This window comes from Bubalus bubalis, chromosome 14, assembly GCF_019923935.1.
Source record: "Bubalus bubalis isolate 160015118507 breed Murrah chromosome 14, NDDB_SH_1, whole genome shotgun sequence".
In the NCBI taxonomy this organism is placed as follows: Eukaryota; Metazoa; Chordata; class Mammalia; order Artiodactyla; family Bovidae; genus Bubalus; species Bubalus bubalis.
Window position 1 is genome coordinate 24119918 of NC_059170.1, and position 15922 is coordinate 24135839.

At 44.2% G+C, this 15922-nt stretch overlaps 1 protein-coding gene across 2 annotated transcripts in view; it reads left to right on the forward strand.

The window, feature by feature from the left end:
* The first annotated feature begins 8751 nt into the window (after window positions 1-8751).
* Window positions 8752-15922, forward strand: part of RTF2 (replication termination factor 2) — a 43445-nt gene continuing 36274 nt past the window's right edge. For both annotated transcript variants that reach the window (XM_006049003.4, XM_006049004.4), the window contains exons 1-3: window positions 8752-8908; window positions 13928-14022; window positions 15177-15270. In XM_006049003.4, the coding sequence (XP_006049065.3) occupies window positions 8840-8908; window positions 13928-14022; window positions 15177-15270 (258 nt within the window). In that variant the 5' untranslated portion in view covers window positions 8752-8839. The remainder of the gene's footprint in view (window positions 8909-13927; window positions 14023-15176; window positions 15271-15922) is intronic.

Consider the following 15922-nt stretch of genomic DNA (forward strand, 5'->3'; position numbering starts at 1 on the left):
TCCTTTGCACCAATCTTTTCTTTGGAAAGATGTTTGATCTGTGTCACCTGGGTTCTGGTACCAAAGCAAAATGTTTATTTGTGTCACGCAAATGCTTCTCCCCAAAGTGTGCAAGGAGAGGAAGTAGAGGCCAAGTTTGCACATGCAACGCTAGCTCGGGAAAAGTAGAGCCAGGAAGTGGGGTATAAACAGCAGCCCTATCACTGGTCACAGATCTGAGAGTGGCCCAGAATTCCCCCCCACTCCCCCACGCCAAGTCAAACACCTCCTCTTCCTGTCCTTGCAGCTGGGGCTTTAGTTCACGTTTCTATGGTTACATCATCACTTCAAGGGGAGGTTCATGTCTTCTATGTGCCCCTCTGCCATGAGCCATCTCTAGGCTGGAAATTACCTGAAATGGTACCAGCTGCAGTTTCTATCTGCTACTCTGCACTTTTAAATTGTTGACTACCAAAAGACTGATTGTATACATCAAGTTACTCTCAGGGTCCCTAAAGAAGGATCCTGTCCTGGTGAGGCTTGGTTCTCTGCACTAGAATGGAGACATTTTCTGGGAGCAGCCGTGATCTGTGTCAGTTAGGACTCCTTCTGATACCATCTCTCTTAAGCAATAAAAGGAATTTATTGACTCAAGTATCTTAACATAATCCAGGGGCAAGCTGGCTTCAAAAACAGCTGCTTTGGGTACCCCCAGCAGAATCATCAAGGCCCAATTTCTGAGTCCTACTTTCTCTGTGTTAACTCTCATGGTTTCAAGGTGTCTGCCATGAGTTATGGTCTTTATTGGTCTGTGGCCAGAGGGGAAGAAAGAGTCTTGTTTTCTGCTTGGACTAGTTTAGATCAGATGTCTGCCCCTAACAACTCCATGGTAAGATTGGTGTATAATACCCAAAGTGTCCTAGACCTGGGATTTACCCCTACACACAGACACAGACACATACACACACACACACACACACACACACACACACAGCCATGAGTTCCTAGACAGAGGAGATGGCTCTAGCAAGAACTGTGAAATTACTTCTTCCCTTACTTCAAAGTAACAAGTCAGCCTGCCATAATCTCATGGATGCTGAGAGAAGACATGAGATTCTGGGGTCAGAGACCATGTCGGGGGTACCCAAGACCGCCCTGAGGCCCCCCGATTCGGTAGGAAGCTTCACAGGATCCCACGTATAGTGTCTCACCCCTCCGATCTATCACAATGAAAGGAGACAGAGCAAAATCTGCAAAGGGAAAGGTCACGTGGGAATGAAGCACCAGGGCAGGCTCAGGCTGCCAAGAGTCCCCTCCCGGGGGTTACCTAGGACCCCCTTAACTCCCCCAGCTGGGAGCCATGACAATATACAGGGAGTGTTGCTGGCCAGAGAAACTCATGACATCCTGGCCTCCAGGGTTTTCACTAGCGTTGATCATGTGTGAGCCTCTGTGTGGCGTGGACCAAAGTCTCAGACTCTTTTAAGGGAAGCAGGTGTCCTGTATGAATCACATTGTTTGTACAAACAGTTTAGGCCCTGCTCCATTCTTATCAACTCAGGGATGGTGGAACCTCTCCCTGAAACCAAGTTCCTATACAACCGCCAAAGCCAATCTTGCCAGCAGGCCTTTCTAAGGATATTAGTCAGACCTGTTACTATGTCAACTCTCCTGCACAGAGTCAAATGGCTCCTCTTATAGCCTCACAAGCGGTTACTGATTCATTTTTAAAATAAAAACAATTATTTATTTATTCTTAGTTTTGGCTGTGCTGAGTCTTCATTGCTGCTCGTGGGCGTCCTCTAGTTGCAGTGAGCATGGGCTACTTTTGTTGCGGTGCACGGGCTTCTATTGCAGTGGCTTCTCTTGTTGCAGAGCACAGGCTCTAGTGCTCATGGGCTTCAGTAGTTGTGGCACAGGGGCTCATTAGTTGTGGCTCTCAGGCCCTAGAGCGTGCAGGCTCAGTAGCTGTGACTCCAGGGCTCTTGGTTGCGGCGCACAGGCTCAATTGCTCCGTGGCACATGGGATCTTTCCAGACCAGAGACAGAACCCACCTCCCCTGCATCGGCAAGACGATCCTTAGCCACTCTACCACCAGGGAAGTCTGCTAATGCTTCATTTTTACATCATTTCCCCATACCCCTCAAGTCCCAGGGGCAATGCAAAGGTGTGTGTATGTGATGCTGTGCACACAAAGGGTTTGCATCAAAGCCATAAAAAACCCCTGAACCTAGGAAGCTCCCAATCTTTTATAGCAGTCTCTGTGTAAACCTGACCAAGCTTTGCCTCAGAGGGAGACTTTATCTTTATGACACTGGACAGCAAACAATCCTGCCCTTCTTCTCTGGAGGGAGATGTTGTCTCTGTCTTCCAAGGGGGGTTGCTACATACATCCTTGACAAGACAGTCTGGAACAAAATATCAAGCCAATGCCCCTGTTCAGAAGACATGCAGAAACACGAGAGACCCCTGGAGTGCTGTGTCCCAGCCGGAACCCCTAGCAAAGTGAGAAATGGCACTGTAGAGAGGAAGGGCTGCTCCAGGGAGACAGCAGTCAGTGTTTGCTCCAGGAGGCAAAGTGATGTGTTACACACTAGTGATAGCAACGGGATGCATCTATTAAGTGATTACTACATTTCAGATACTGTTCTAATGCTCTAGATGCTTTAACTCATTTAGTCCTTTAAAGTGACCTAGTCTCCAGGAGGTAATGAACAGGTCCCACATGGTTTCAGAATTCTATGTATGTATGTACCTATGTATGTAGAGAGATAGAATGACTGAGAGATAGAGCCAAAAAGAGAGACAGAGACACCACAAAGAGTCAGACATCTGGAGCTATATCTATCTATATATATTTCTTTTTTTGAGATCAGTTTAAACCAGGGACCTTCGGCAACAAAGTATAAAACCAGAACCACTAGGTTCAAAATATTGAAAACTGCTGCTCCTAGCTAAATGAGTTTCCTTCCTTTTTTTTGAAAGAGAGCAGTTATGGGATGAGTTTCCACTGATTGATTTAATAGGATAATTACTTCTGAAAAAGTTGTAAAGTAGGATAAAATCACATTTTTCAGGTTTCAGCAGCTTTTTGCTAAGTCTGTTTCTTCAATGTCCAGAATTCTGTACTGTTTCCTCTCAAGGTAGGAAGAGGAAATGGTGGGTGTATGGTGGTGGTGGTGGTGGTAGCACCCTGACCTCAATTAAGTTAAATTTCCTCAGGAAGATAGAAGTGGTGAGAAGCCTCCTTTAGAGATCTTTCAATGTGATAGGCACTGGGGGAGCCAAGAACCCAGGTGGGTGGCAACTATTTTTCTTAACAAAGCATCTTTTAAAAATGTTATGTTCTCCCCAAGTACGCACCCCAGGTCTCCCGAAGCTTCCCCTTTGCAAGTTGCCCATATTTGTAGGTTATTTGCTAATGTCCTTTTCCTTTCCTTCATTCATTTAACAATCATTTATTGAGCATCTCCTATCTGCCCAGGCCTCTTCTGATCACTAGACGTGCTGCAGTAGACAAAACAAAGGGTCTCATCATGCAGCTTTCTTCTCAGCTCAGGGAGATGGAATACCAGGGCCAAAGTGAGGGTGAAGGCCAGTGAGGCGCTCTCTTTGGATGCAAAATGCAGGCGGGCACACCCAGCACTTGGTAATAAAGATAAATTATATTTTGATACAACATTTTAAAAATCTAAATTAATGCAAAAACTCCATGGTGAACAAGACATCAAAAGTTACATTTATAACAGGTTATCAGTGATGGTAAATGGAAGGAAGAAATTAAATCAGGGTAGTGGATAGGGTGATGGGGGAGATGTGCATTTTTAAAAAAGATTTATTTATTTTTTTGGCTGTGGTGGGTGTTCACTGCTGCACTCAGGCTTTCTCTAGTTGCTGCAAGCAGGGGCTACCCTTCATCACAGTAGGTGGGCTTCTCAGTGTGCTGGCTTCTCTTGTAGCGCAGCATGGGCTCTAGGGCACAGGTGGGTTCAGTAGTTGTGGTACGTGGGCTTAACTGCTCTGTGCTATGTGGGATCTTCCTGAACCAGGGCTCTAACTGGTGTCCCTTGCATTGCAAGGCAGATTCTTAACCACTGGACCATCACGGAAGCCTGAGTTTTTTGTTTGTTTGTTTTGTTTTTAATGCACCCTGCAGCATGGGGGAATCTTACTTCCCTGACCAGTGAGCAAACCCATGCCCCCTGCATTGGGAACACAGAGCCTCAACTACTGGCCCATCAGAGAAGTACCAAGATGTGCCTTTTCAAATGAAGAGGTCTGGAAAGATTGCTCTGAAGAAGGGACCAGGAGCCAAGTGATGATGCATCACTGAAGAGAGTCAGCTTGGCAAATGCAGGGGAAGAGTGTTCTGCAAAGGGAACAGCAAGGGGAGTGTGCAGAGTAGATGTACACCTGGAGAGCAAACATACACCTGGAGAATTGATGTACACCTGGAGAGTAAATGTATGCTGCTGCTGCTGCTAAGTCGCTTCAGTCATGTCCGACTCTGCGACCCCATAGACGGAAGCCCACCAGGCTCCTCCGTCCCTGGGATTCTCTAGGCAAGAACACTGGAGTGGGTTGCCATTTCCTTCTCCAATGCATGAAAGTGAAAAGTGAAAGTGAAGTCGCTCAGTCGTGTCCGACTCTTAGCAACCCCATGGACTACAGCCTACCAGGCTCCTCCGCCCATGGGATTTTCCAGGCAAGAGTACTGGAGTGGGGTGCCATTGCCTTCTCCGGAGTAAACGTATACCTGGAGAGTAAACTTATACCTGGAGAGTTCTATCAAGTGGAGGAGATGCCAGTGTAGGAAAGAAAAATGAATGACATGAGCTGGGAGGCGTAGTTAGGAGCCCAGTTCATGTAAGGCCCTGTAGAGTCCTGGAATAGTTTTAATATTTCACTAAAACAGCAACGAAAAGTAACTTTTGTCTTGAATTACCGCCGCAATCACTTCCATTTTCTACTTTATTTTAACTGTCTTTGGGACACCCTCCCAGTGTAACCTTAAATGAGGCCGTGAAATTCTTTTTTATTTTTTGGCTATGCCAAGAGGCAAGTGGGATCTTAATTACCCACCAGGGGCTGAACCCACGCCACCTGCATTGGAAGCACAGAGTCTTAATCACTGGACCACTAGGGAAGTCCCCAGGCTGTGAGAATCTTGAAGAATCCTAACACGTAGTTTTGCGTTTTTGTTTTTTCATGCTGACTCTTAGAATGAGTTATTCTGCATATCAGCTTTTTCCAGACAGAATTGAAAACTGCAGCTTTGGAAGAGCATATGGGCAGAGCTAACAGGAAATAAAACCCTCAATGGTTTAGAAGTCGGAAGTATTTGGGAACTATTTTAACAGGCAGTAGAAGCACTTAAAGTAGTGGTTCTTAGCCTGGGCTTCAGGAAGCCATGAATAAAATGCATATATGTATAAAGTACAGCTGGGCTTCCCAGGTGGCTCAGTGGTAAAGAATCCACCTGCCAATGAAGGAGACAAGGGTTCAAACCCTGGGTCAGGAAGATCCCCTGGAGAAGGAAATGGCTACCCACTCTAGTATTTTTGCCTGGGAAATGCCATTGACAGAGGAGCCTGGCAGCTACAGTTAATGAGTCACAAAGAGTCAGAGATGACTTAGCAGCTAAAATAACAAACAAATTGTAGCATCCTGAGTGCTTATGGATAATTTTTCTGGGGAATAAGTCCAAAGCTTTCACCAAATTCTCCAACAGGTCCAATGACCCCAGAAAGGTTAAGGAATACTGATTTTTTTTAATTGGCTGAACAGCATGTGAGATCTTAGTTTTCTGATCAGGAATGGAACCATGCTCTCTGCATTGGAAAAGTAGAGTCTTAACCACTGGAGCACCAGGGACGTCTCTAAGGAGTACTGATTTTGGTAGAAGGTAATGGTTTTCTCTATCATGATTCCACTCCTCTCCTGCCCTTCAAGTTCACAGCTTGATCCAGGGATCAAACTTGTCACCAAGGATCCTCATAAGAATATCCTTTACCGGCTCATTCAACAAAGACAGTGGGAAGAAGCAGCAGATAATAGACCTACTTCCCAGTGTGGCTGGAAATGAAATACTCTAATGAAATAATGGCAGAATACAATACCTGACAGCTCTCAACACAAACTAGTTGCTACTGATGATAAAAAATAAACCTGTACATTTTAGCTGTGTATAGTCTGCAACATAGAGTAGCTAAGAAACCAATATTCTAAAAGAGGAAACCAAGGGGGAAGAGAAAAAGCATGCAGCTGCCTGAACTTTAACGCCTGCATAGTCATTACCACTGCATGTCATCAGTAGCGTTCTGGGGAGGAGGTGAAGGATCCTGGCATCTTTGGTTAGATGGGCCTCATTTGGGAAAGCCCCTCCCTCACCTCCTTTCCCTTCTACTTCCCTGATGTGTGCCAGGGACCCAAGACATCTGGCACATCTGAGCCTCAGGGTTGTCACTTGGATAACAGAAGGCACTATACCCCATACTAAGGTTGAGAGGACAGAAGGCAAGCATGCTTCCAACTCTCCCAGCATAGAATTACAGTTTGATAAAGAGCAGCTATTTTTGTTTATTCCACCCCAAATGAATTTGGTGAGGGGTAGTTGTACCTGTCCGAAAAGAACACTGGTTTGAAAGTCTGTCTAAAAATTCTTTATTTTTGCTATTCTCTGTTTTTCTGTCCATTGCTTTAAGAGAAAACCAATCTTAGAACCCATCCCCAGCTCTCACTAGCTGTTTAACCTTGTACCAGTGCTTTTGATCTTTCCAGCCTTCTGTTTCCCTACCCTAGAAATGAGATTCTAGTTGAATGAAACTTTTTTAGGGTCTGCTGGTCAACCCTCTCGGAATGAATCTGTACTTTTTTGGTTTATGGAGGACTAAAGACTCTTGCTCTCAACCTATTCGGAGAAGGCAATGGCACCCCACTCCAGTACTCTTGCCTGGAAAATCCCATGGACGCAGGAGCCTGGTAGGCTGTAGTCCATGGGGTCGCTAAGAGTCGGGCACGACTGAGCGACTTCACTTTGACTTTTCACTTTCATGCACTGGAGAAGGAAATGGCAACCCACTCCAGTGTTCTTGCCTGGAGAATCCCAGGGATGGGGGAGCCTGGTGGGCTGCCGTCTATGGGGTCACACAGAGTCGGACACAACTGAAGCGACTTAGCAGCAGCAAAGACTCTTGCAGGCACTGAGAATGCAAGAGGGTGTAAAACAAAGTCCCTAGGGAGTTTACAGTTCTTGAGATGTTAATAAAAATAAATCAGGTGCCAATCAGAGACCAACTGATTAAAGGATTTATTTTAATTCTAATTAACTGCAGTATCAGATAACTCAATCATCTAGCCCTTGAAGCTTTCCAATCCACATACACTGTATTTTCTCTTCCCAAGTGGGGAGTATTTTTAGTCTTTTTGTTTCATTTTGATCAAGGTGGTAACACCCAGACTCACGTCCATTGAGTCAGTGATGCCATCCAGCCATCTCATCCTCTGTCGTCCCTTTCTCCTCCTGCCCCCAATCCCTCCCAGCATCAGAGTCTTTTCCAATGAGTCAACTCTTCGCATGAGGTGGCCAAAGTACTGGAGTTTCAGCTTTAGCATCATTCCTTCCAAAGAAATTCCAGGGCTGATCTCCTTCAGAATGGACTGGTTGGATCTCCTTGCAGTCCAAGGGACTCTCAAGAGTCTTCTCCAACACCAGAGTTCAAAACCATCAATTCTTCGGCTCTCTGCCTTCTTCACAGTCCAACTCTCACATCCATACATGACCACAGGAAAAACCATAGCCTTGACTAGACGAACCTTTGTTGGCAAAGTAATGTCTCTGCTTTTCAATATGCTATCTAGGTTGGTCATAACTTTCCTCCCAAGGAGTAACCGTCTTTTAATTTCATGGCTGCAGTCACCATCTGCAGTGATTTTGGAGCCCACAAAAATAAAGTCTGACACTGTTTCCACTGTTTCCTCATCTATTTCCCATGAAGTGATGGGACCAGATGCCATGATCTTCGTTTTCTGAATGTTGAGCTTTAAGCCAACTTTTTCGTTCTCCACTTTCACTTTCATCATGAGGCTTTTTAGTTCCTCTTCACTTTCTGCCAGAAGGGTGCTGTCATCTGCATATCTGAGGTTATTGATATTTCTCCCTGAAATCTTGATTCCAGCTTGTGTTTCTTCCAGTCCAGCGTTTCTCATGATGTACTCTGCATATAAGTTAATTCCCGAACAATCTCAGTTAACATCACTTCTTTGTTGTGAATGCTTCGATCATAACTGACGCCCAATAAAAAGATACGTTCTCTTTTAGACACATAAACGTTAAGTGAAATGGATCCATCCCTATTCATCGCTAATTGCACTAATAAAATTTAGTCTTTTCCTCCACGCGGTCCCAGTCTAGGGATGTTTGCCCACAGTCAGAAAGGCTGGGGTGGGATGGGGCCCCAAAACACGGCTGCTGCTCCTGAGTCGTCCCCACCCGCGCCGCCCCCTGAACCCCGCCCCCGAAGGGTGGAAGAACGATTAGGTAGGTGGATGCAGCAGGAATCCCATGTCCACCGGAAAGATGAAGGGACTCGCTGCAGACAGAGAGTGGGAGTACGCTCTGCGCGCTGCTTGGACCAAGACCCAGCCTTCGCTTTGCAGCTGCCCCCGCTGCGGGGCCACGCCCAGCCCCTAGCGACGCTCTCTATAGCAACCAAGACTGGGCACAAGCCCCGCCCCACCCCGCCCCGCCCTTCCGCGTGGAAACTGGCGTGTTGCGTCATTGCAGCGCGCCGGAAGTGAGTCCTGCAGTCGCCAGGGACTCCGGAAGTTGCTGCTTGCTCTGGACTCGGTCGGCTTGCGATGGGTTGCGACGGAGGAACAATCCCTAAGAGGCATGAACTGGTGAAGGGGCCGAAGAAGGTTGAGAAGGTGAGTTATATGGGCCCAGTGGGGCCTGGGGGTGGTGCGGCCTGCGAACGCTCCCAGGAAACGAAGGGAGGTGGGAGGAGGAGCTAGCGGGTTTCCGCATACAACCGTGCTTATTTATTCCCTTTCAGAGAACTCAAAATTAATCACAGTGTTAATAAGGGACGTTCATTGACTGCGGGCTGTTACCATTCATCCGACAGTATGCATGATATAGGGTGTCTCAGGTAATTTTCAAAACAGCCTTACGGGTATATACTTTCAGAAGCCTCACTTTTGAGACTTGAAAATTGAGGCTCAGGAGGAGAAAGTTGCAAAGCTAGTAAGTGGCAGAACCAGGATTTGAAGTTTGTCTGCGGCTAGTAACAATGCTACAAATAGTCGCTGTTTATTGAGTTCTGTACACACTAACTTCGTTTTCTCAGGAGGTCAGGGCCTCCACTTAAAAAGTAACCACCGTGTACACTGCGTTCAAGTTGATTACTGTTGGTCTTAGAAGGTAGCTGGGCTTCTCAGTTGGTAAAGAATCCGCCTGCAATGCAGGAGACCGCGGTTCGATTCTTGGGTCGGGAAGATCCGCTGGAGAAGAAATAGGCTGCTGTTGCTGCTAAGTCGCTTCAGTCGTGTCCAACTCTGTGCGACCCCATAGACGGCAGCCCACCAGGCTCCCCCGTTCATGGGATTCTCCAGGCAAGAACACTGGAGTGGGTAAGAAATAGGCTACCCACTCCGTATTCTCGGGCTTCCCTTGTGGCTCAGCTGGTAAAGAATCCGCCTTCAATGCAGGAGACCTGGGTTTGATCCCTGGGTTGAATATCTCCTGGAGGAGGGAACAGCTACTGAACATTTCCCAGTGTTCTGACCTGGAGAATTCCATGGACTGTATAGTCCATGGGGTTGCAAAGAGTGGGACAGGACTGAGCGACTTTAACTTTCAGAGGGTGGTAAGCTCCTGGGGGCTGAGGCCACACCTTTTCCCCCTCCTCAACTAGCACTATAAATACCGTAGATAAATGCGTGATTGAATAATCCATAATTCTCACCAATGATTGAGCAAATTACGTATTATAATTTACCTGCTTTTGTTGTTGTTCAGTCACTAAGTCGTAGGCTACTAACAGGGAAATTGAGTCAGTAACATGAGCAAGATCACACAACTATTAGGTAATGAAGCCAGGATTCCCATCCAGTTATTCAGGATTTCAGATTTAGCACCAGTGATTACTTTTTAATAATAGAAGGTGTTTAAAGTACCTAATATTAATACAAGTGACTGCCACACTGGGTGGTCCATATGAGTCTCCAGTCAGTAGCCAGAGAAGTCTTTTTTTTAAGTAAATTCCATGTATCACTATGGTATTTAAACCCCTCCAGTCATTCCCATTATATTCAGAAAAAAAGTCCCACAAGACCCTGTGTGATCAGACAGGATGTGATCTGTTTACCTCATCTTCTGCCCTTCTCCAGTTCTTTTATTCTGTTCCAGCTCATAGGCCTTGTTCCTCAACCTGGAGTATAATTTCCTCAACCTGATATGTTCTTCACTGAGACAATCATATCATTTGGTGTTTTTTTTAATACATCAGTTAATTCTTTACTGAAATGTCATCTCAGCCCACTGTAACCAAAATACATCTCTCTTCTGATCACTATCCTCTTCTGCTGCTTTACTTTATCATGCTTATCACTATCTATTTATTCTTTGTCTATTTCTTATGTGAACAGGGGCCATGTATGTGTCATTTTTGTGACCCCTGTGATGTGTCTGCCACACAGTCAACTCCCAACAAATGTATATGGAATTTGAGAGTGAGTGAACACCCAGGGTGATGGTGTGTGCCCTTCTGATCACAGCTTCATGTGCAGAGATTAATGCTGGGTAGCTACCACTTGTGTGAGCAAGCTTTTACCCAAATAGTATTGAGCTCGGTTTTGTTACCTTGAGCCCAGAACTGAAGAGTAGCTTATTGACAGGCTTGGCTAAGAATAGATGTCAGAAGGGGAAAGAAAAGAAGAAAGGGTGATCTGAAACAACTAGAGTACCCAGGCAGGGTGGATTTTTATTATCCTTATTCACTCAACAGATACATATTAAGTGCTTACGATATACACCATTCTAGGCCCTGGGGTTATAGCAGTGAACAGAGTCCAGCCCTTGTAGAGCTTGCATTTCAGATAGGTATATAATAACATTTGTTGATCACATATAGTATGTTTGATTTGGCCCAAGACATTCCTCAGGTTTAAGACCTTGTGTGGACCAAATTTTAAATTGGAAAGGAGTAATTTCTTCCCTGTCCCCAACTCTCCCAGGTGGTTTTTTTGAAGCAGTGAAGGACTGTGGTGTGAAGCAGGTGGGAGATCTAGAAGGTAGATCCTAAACTTGCCTAATGTAGCTTTTTAAATCTACAAAAAGTATAGTACATCAGCTTCACTGGTGACAAGTCTCTCTCGGGGCTCTTCTACAGTGTGGCTGATGATAAGAGCTATTTAAGATGCCGAAATGTGGCTGTTGGATCTTGGGACCAAATAGGACAACATCTGCAGTAGTGTGGTGGGGTTTTTGTTGTTTGTGTGTTTGGTTTTGTTTTAAACTATAGAGGGGAAGGACACATTTATCTGGATTAACAGATACTAACTACTATTAATAACCTCAGATATGCCTATGACACCACCCTTATGGCAGAAAGTGAAGAGGAACTAAAAAGCCTCTTGATGAAAGTGAAAGAGGAGAGTGAAAAAGTTGGCTTAAAGCTCAACGTTCAGAAAACGAAGATCATGGCATCTGGTACCATCACTTTGTGGGAAATAGATGGGGAAACAGTGTCAGACTTTATTTTTGTGGGCTCCAAAATCACTGCAGATGGTGACTGAAGCCATGAAATTAAAAGACGCTTACGCCTTGGAAGAAAAGTTATGACAAACCTAGATAACATATTGAAAAGCAGAGACATTACTTTGCCAACAAAGGTGCATCTAGTCAAGGCTATGGTTTTTCCAGTAGTCATATATGGATGCGAGAGTTGGACTGTGAAGAAGGCTGAGCGCCGAAGAATTGATGGTTTTGAACTGTGGTGTTGGAGAAGACTCTTGAGAATCCCTTGGACTGCAAGGAGATCCAACCAGTCCATTCTAGAGGAGATCAGCCCTGGGATTTCTTTGGAAGGAATGATGCTGAAGCTGAAACTCCAGTACTTTGGCCACCCCATGCAAAGAGTTGACTCATTGGAAAAGACTCTGATGCTGGGAGGATTTGGAGGCAGGAGGAGAAGGGGACGACAGAAGATGAGATGGCTGGATGGCATCACCGACTCGATGGACATGAGTTTGAGCGAACTCCGGGGGATGGTGATGGATAGGGAGGCCTGGCGTGCTGTGATTCATGGGGTCGCAAAGAGTCGGATACGACTGAGTGACTGAACTGAACTACTATACATAAAATCAGGATGAGATGGTTGGATGGCATCATCGACTCAATGGACATGAGTTTGAGTCGACTCTGGGAGATAGTGAAGGACAGAGAAGCTTGGCATGCTGCAGTCCATGGGGTCACAAAGAGTAGGATGTGACTGAGCGACTGAACAACAAATACATAAAATAGATAAGCAACAAGGATTTACTGTATAGCACAAAGAATTAAATTTAATATCTTGTAACAGCCTGTAATTGAACATAATCTGCAAAAACCTCAAATAACTACGCTATACACCTGAAACTAACACAATATTGTAAATAAACTATACGTTAATAAAAATAAATAATATAAAAGTTATACAAAATAATAGAAATGTAATAGAGAGTAGCGATTAAAAGCATGGTCTTTAGAGCCCGCCTGCCTGACTTTTTATCTTCGCTCCTCTGCTTGAGTGTGTGACCTTGACACGCAATTTAACTTCTTGGTACCTCAGTTTCCTCAACTACAAAGATAAGAATCCAAACTCATAAGTTTATATGAGGGCTAAAAGATGCTGAAGCTGAGGCTCCAACACTTTGGCCACCTGATGCAAAGAACTGACTCATTGGAAAAGACCCTGATGCTGGGAAGGATTGAAGGCAGGAGGAGAAGGGGACGACAGAGGATGAGATGGTTGGATGGCATCACCAACTCGATGGACATAAGTTTGAGCAAGCTCCGGAGTTGATGAATAGGAAAGCCTGACATGCTGCAACCCATGGGGTTGCAAAGACTCAGACACAACTGAGCAACTGAACTGAAAAGATGACTGAGCAGCTGGACTGAAAAGACTAAGTCACAGAAACTGTCTAGCACAGTACCTGGCACACAGTAAACCCTTAAATAATTCCTGCAAAAATTAAATTTGAGGGAATTTAAATTCTTTATTTTTTCTTCCTTTCTTTCCCCCAAGTGTGCCATCTTGTTAAATTATTCAGGTTTGACATTTTAGGAACAGTAGAGAGTGGGACATGGGATATTAAATAGGTGGAAATATCATTTGAGGGCTTTGGAGGGTCTCAGATCTGAATCTTTACAGTGTGGATAATGACTTGATACGCCTTGTAGTAAGTACTCTGCAAAAAACGTTTTTGTTACAGGGGTGATTTTTGTAAGGAGTTATACAGTCTTCGTGCTGAACTTTTTTTGTTTGTTTGTTTTTGTTTTTAATGCCTGTCTTCTCAATTCTTTGCCCTTAAATTCTGCTACAACTTTGGAGCTGTTCCCACTGTTAGAAATCAACCTGTACTGCTTGTTTTTTCTGTTTGAGCTTCCTAGTTTACTGTTAGGATGTAAATACTAATATTTATATGTAATTGATGTAAGCAATTTAGTGACTTGATGTAAACTGTTTCTTTGTACACATCATAGAGAGGCCTTTATTTGACATACTATTGATTACTTGTGACTTTTTAAATCCCAGCTTCGTGTTTCAGTAATTTGATTTAAAAAACAAAAATGATCACAGCATGGTATTACTGAATAAGCCTTTATATGTAGAATTCTGTGGAGTGTGTGTCTTTCAGAGGAGAAAATTAACTGAAAGGATTCTTTTTTTATCTTCTCAGGTCGACAAGGATGCTGAATTAGTGGCCCAGTGGAACTACTGTACTCTAAGTCAGGAAATATTAAGACGACCAATAGTTGCCTGTGAACTTGGCAGGTATAGTTCCTTCACTTAATGGAGACGAGTTTTTATTACATGGTGTTAAAAAGAATTTTAACATGTAAATTCAGTTTTTGATTCATCAGACGATGAATCATCTCAAGCAAATTTGTGAAGCCTGGGTTGTCATTCCCTGTCTCAGAGCATACTTCCGCACTTTTCTATTCAGTTTGCTTTGTTTAATCCATGGGTTGGAAACTCAGGGGCTGATAGGAGGGAGCTAAGTTACAAACCTAAACTCATGAAGGATCCATGTGGGATCAGTAGGGCATGGTAAGGACTGGGTGAACCGGAGAGTTCATGTTCCCTGGTGTTCAGTGGTTAAGACTTGTTCTCACTGCTGAGCGCCCACGTTCAGTTCCTGGTTGGGGAACTAAGATCCCACAGGCTGCATAGCAAAAAAATAATAAAATAAAAGGCAGCTGCTATTGAATTCCAGCTTGTTACATTTCAAGAAGGTAGACTGATTCCAAAACATCTGATTTCTTTTTCCCCCCCAGGGAAAGTTGAAAATGTGTACTTGTTTTTTTTTAAATAATTTTATTTATTTACTTATGGCTATGTTGGATCTTTGTTGCTTAGCAGGCTTTTCTCTGGTTCCAGCGACAGGGGGCTACTCTCTAGTTCCAGGGCACAGGCTTCTCATCGTGGTGGCTCCTCTTGTGGCACAAGGCTCTAGGGTGCTTAGGCTTCAGTGATTGCGGCACAGGGCTCAGTAGTTGCGGTTCCCAGGACCCAGAGCACAGGCTCAATAGATGTGGCACTCTGGCCTAGTTGTCCCTCGGCAGGTGGGATCTTCCTGGATTGGGGATTGAACCTGTGTCTTCTGCACTGCAGTCAGATTCTTGACCACTGAACCACCAGGGAGGCCTGAAAATGTTTTATGTTAAATTTCCCAATTTAAAAAAATCTTGGTTTGGGTCACATTCAGTCCTCTGACTGCCAGTCTGCATAGCCCTTGATTTAAACTGGTTTCTTTCTTTGTATGCTTTGGAAATGGTTAAGACAGGATTAACTTTACATTTTTAGGAGTGCAAGGACATTTCTGTTATCAGATGTAAGTGACCTTGGACTGTACTCAGTTTAGTCTTCTTCCCTTGGATGAAGGTTGATTGTTGCCAGAATGTCTTGACTGATCTTTATTGTTGCAGACTTTACAACAAAGATGCAGTCATTGAATTTTTATTGGACAAATCTTCTGAAAAGGCTCTTGGGAAGGCAGCCTCTCACATTAAAAGCATTAAGGTAAGACAGGTGATTCTGAAGTGCTCTGGGGGTCTCAGTGGTTAAGGTTTATTGTATAGAATTCATGTATGTTTTACACTGGACTTGGAAATTGGAATTCCAGTCCCATCAAGCCATCTAATAAAGGTGTGATTTAGGACAGGTCACGTAAAGTTCAAGCCAGAAGTCCCCACACCTGTACTTATTGGATTATAAATCTCTGGTGACTTAATGTCTGTGAAAGAGCTTCAAAAATTCTCAGTGTGCTGTATAAATGTTAAGAGGCATAATTTTTGAAGTTAAAACTCAGCTACTTGAATTTTTTTATTTAGAAGACACTTTTATACAATTAGAGATTTTTATAGATAGATCACTTTTCAGTCATTGTGTTTATCTCCTGCTGATTAGATGTTGTGATTGACACATTTCTATCACAAAAGTGGAAAAACAAGTTTTTTAGTAAAGGAACTTTGTTGAGAAGACAAAATCTGGTCAGTGGGAGAAAAATCAAAAAAGTAGTGAAGAATCTGAGAACTGCAAAGCTTGTCAGACACTTCATCTCACTGTGTGTGACATGGTGAGGCCTCATGGCTTGTCAGAGGATTGCTTAAATCAGAGCCAGAGCCCCTGACTCCCAAGCTGAGGCTTTGAGGTTTTTCCTTTTTTTCCTCCT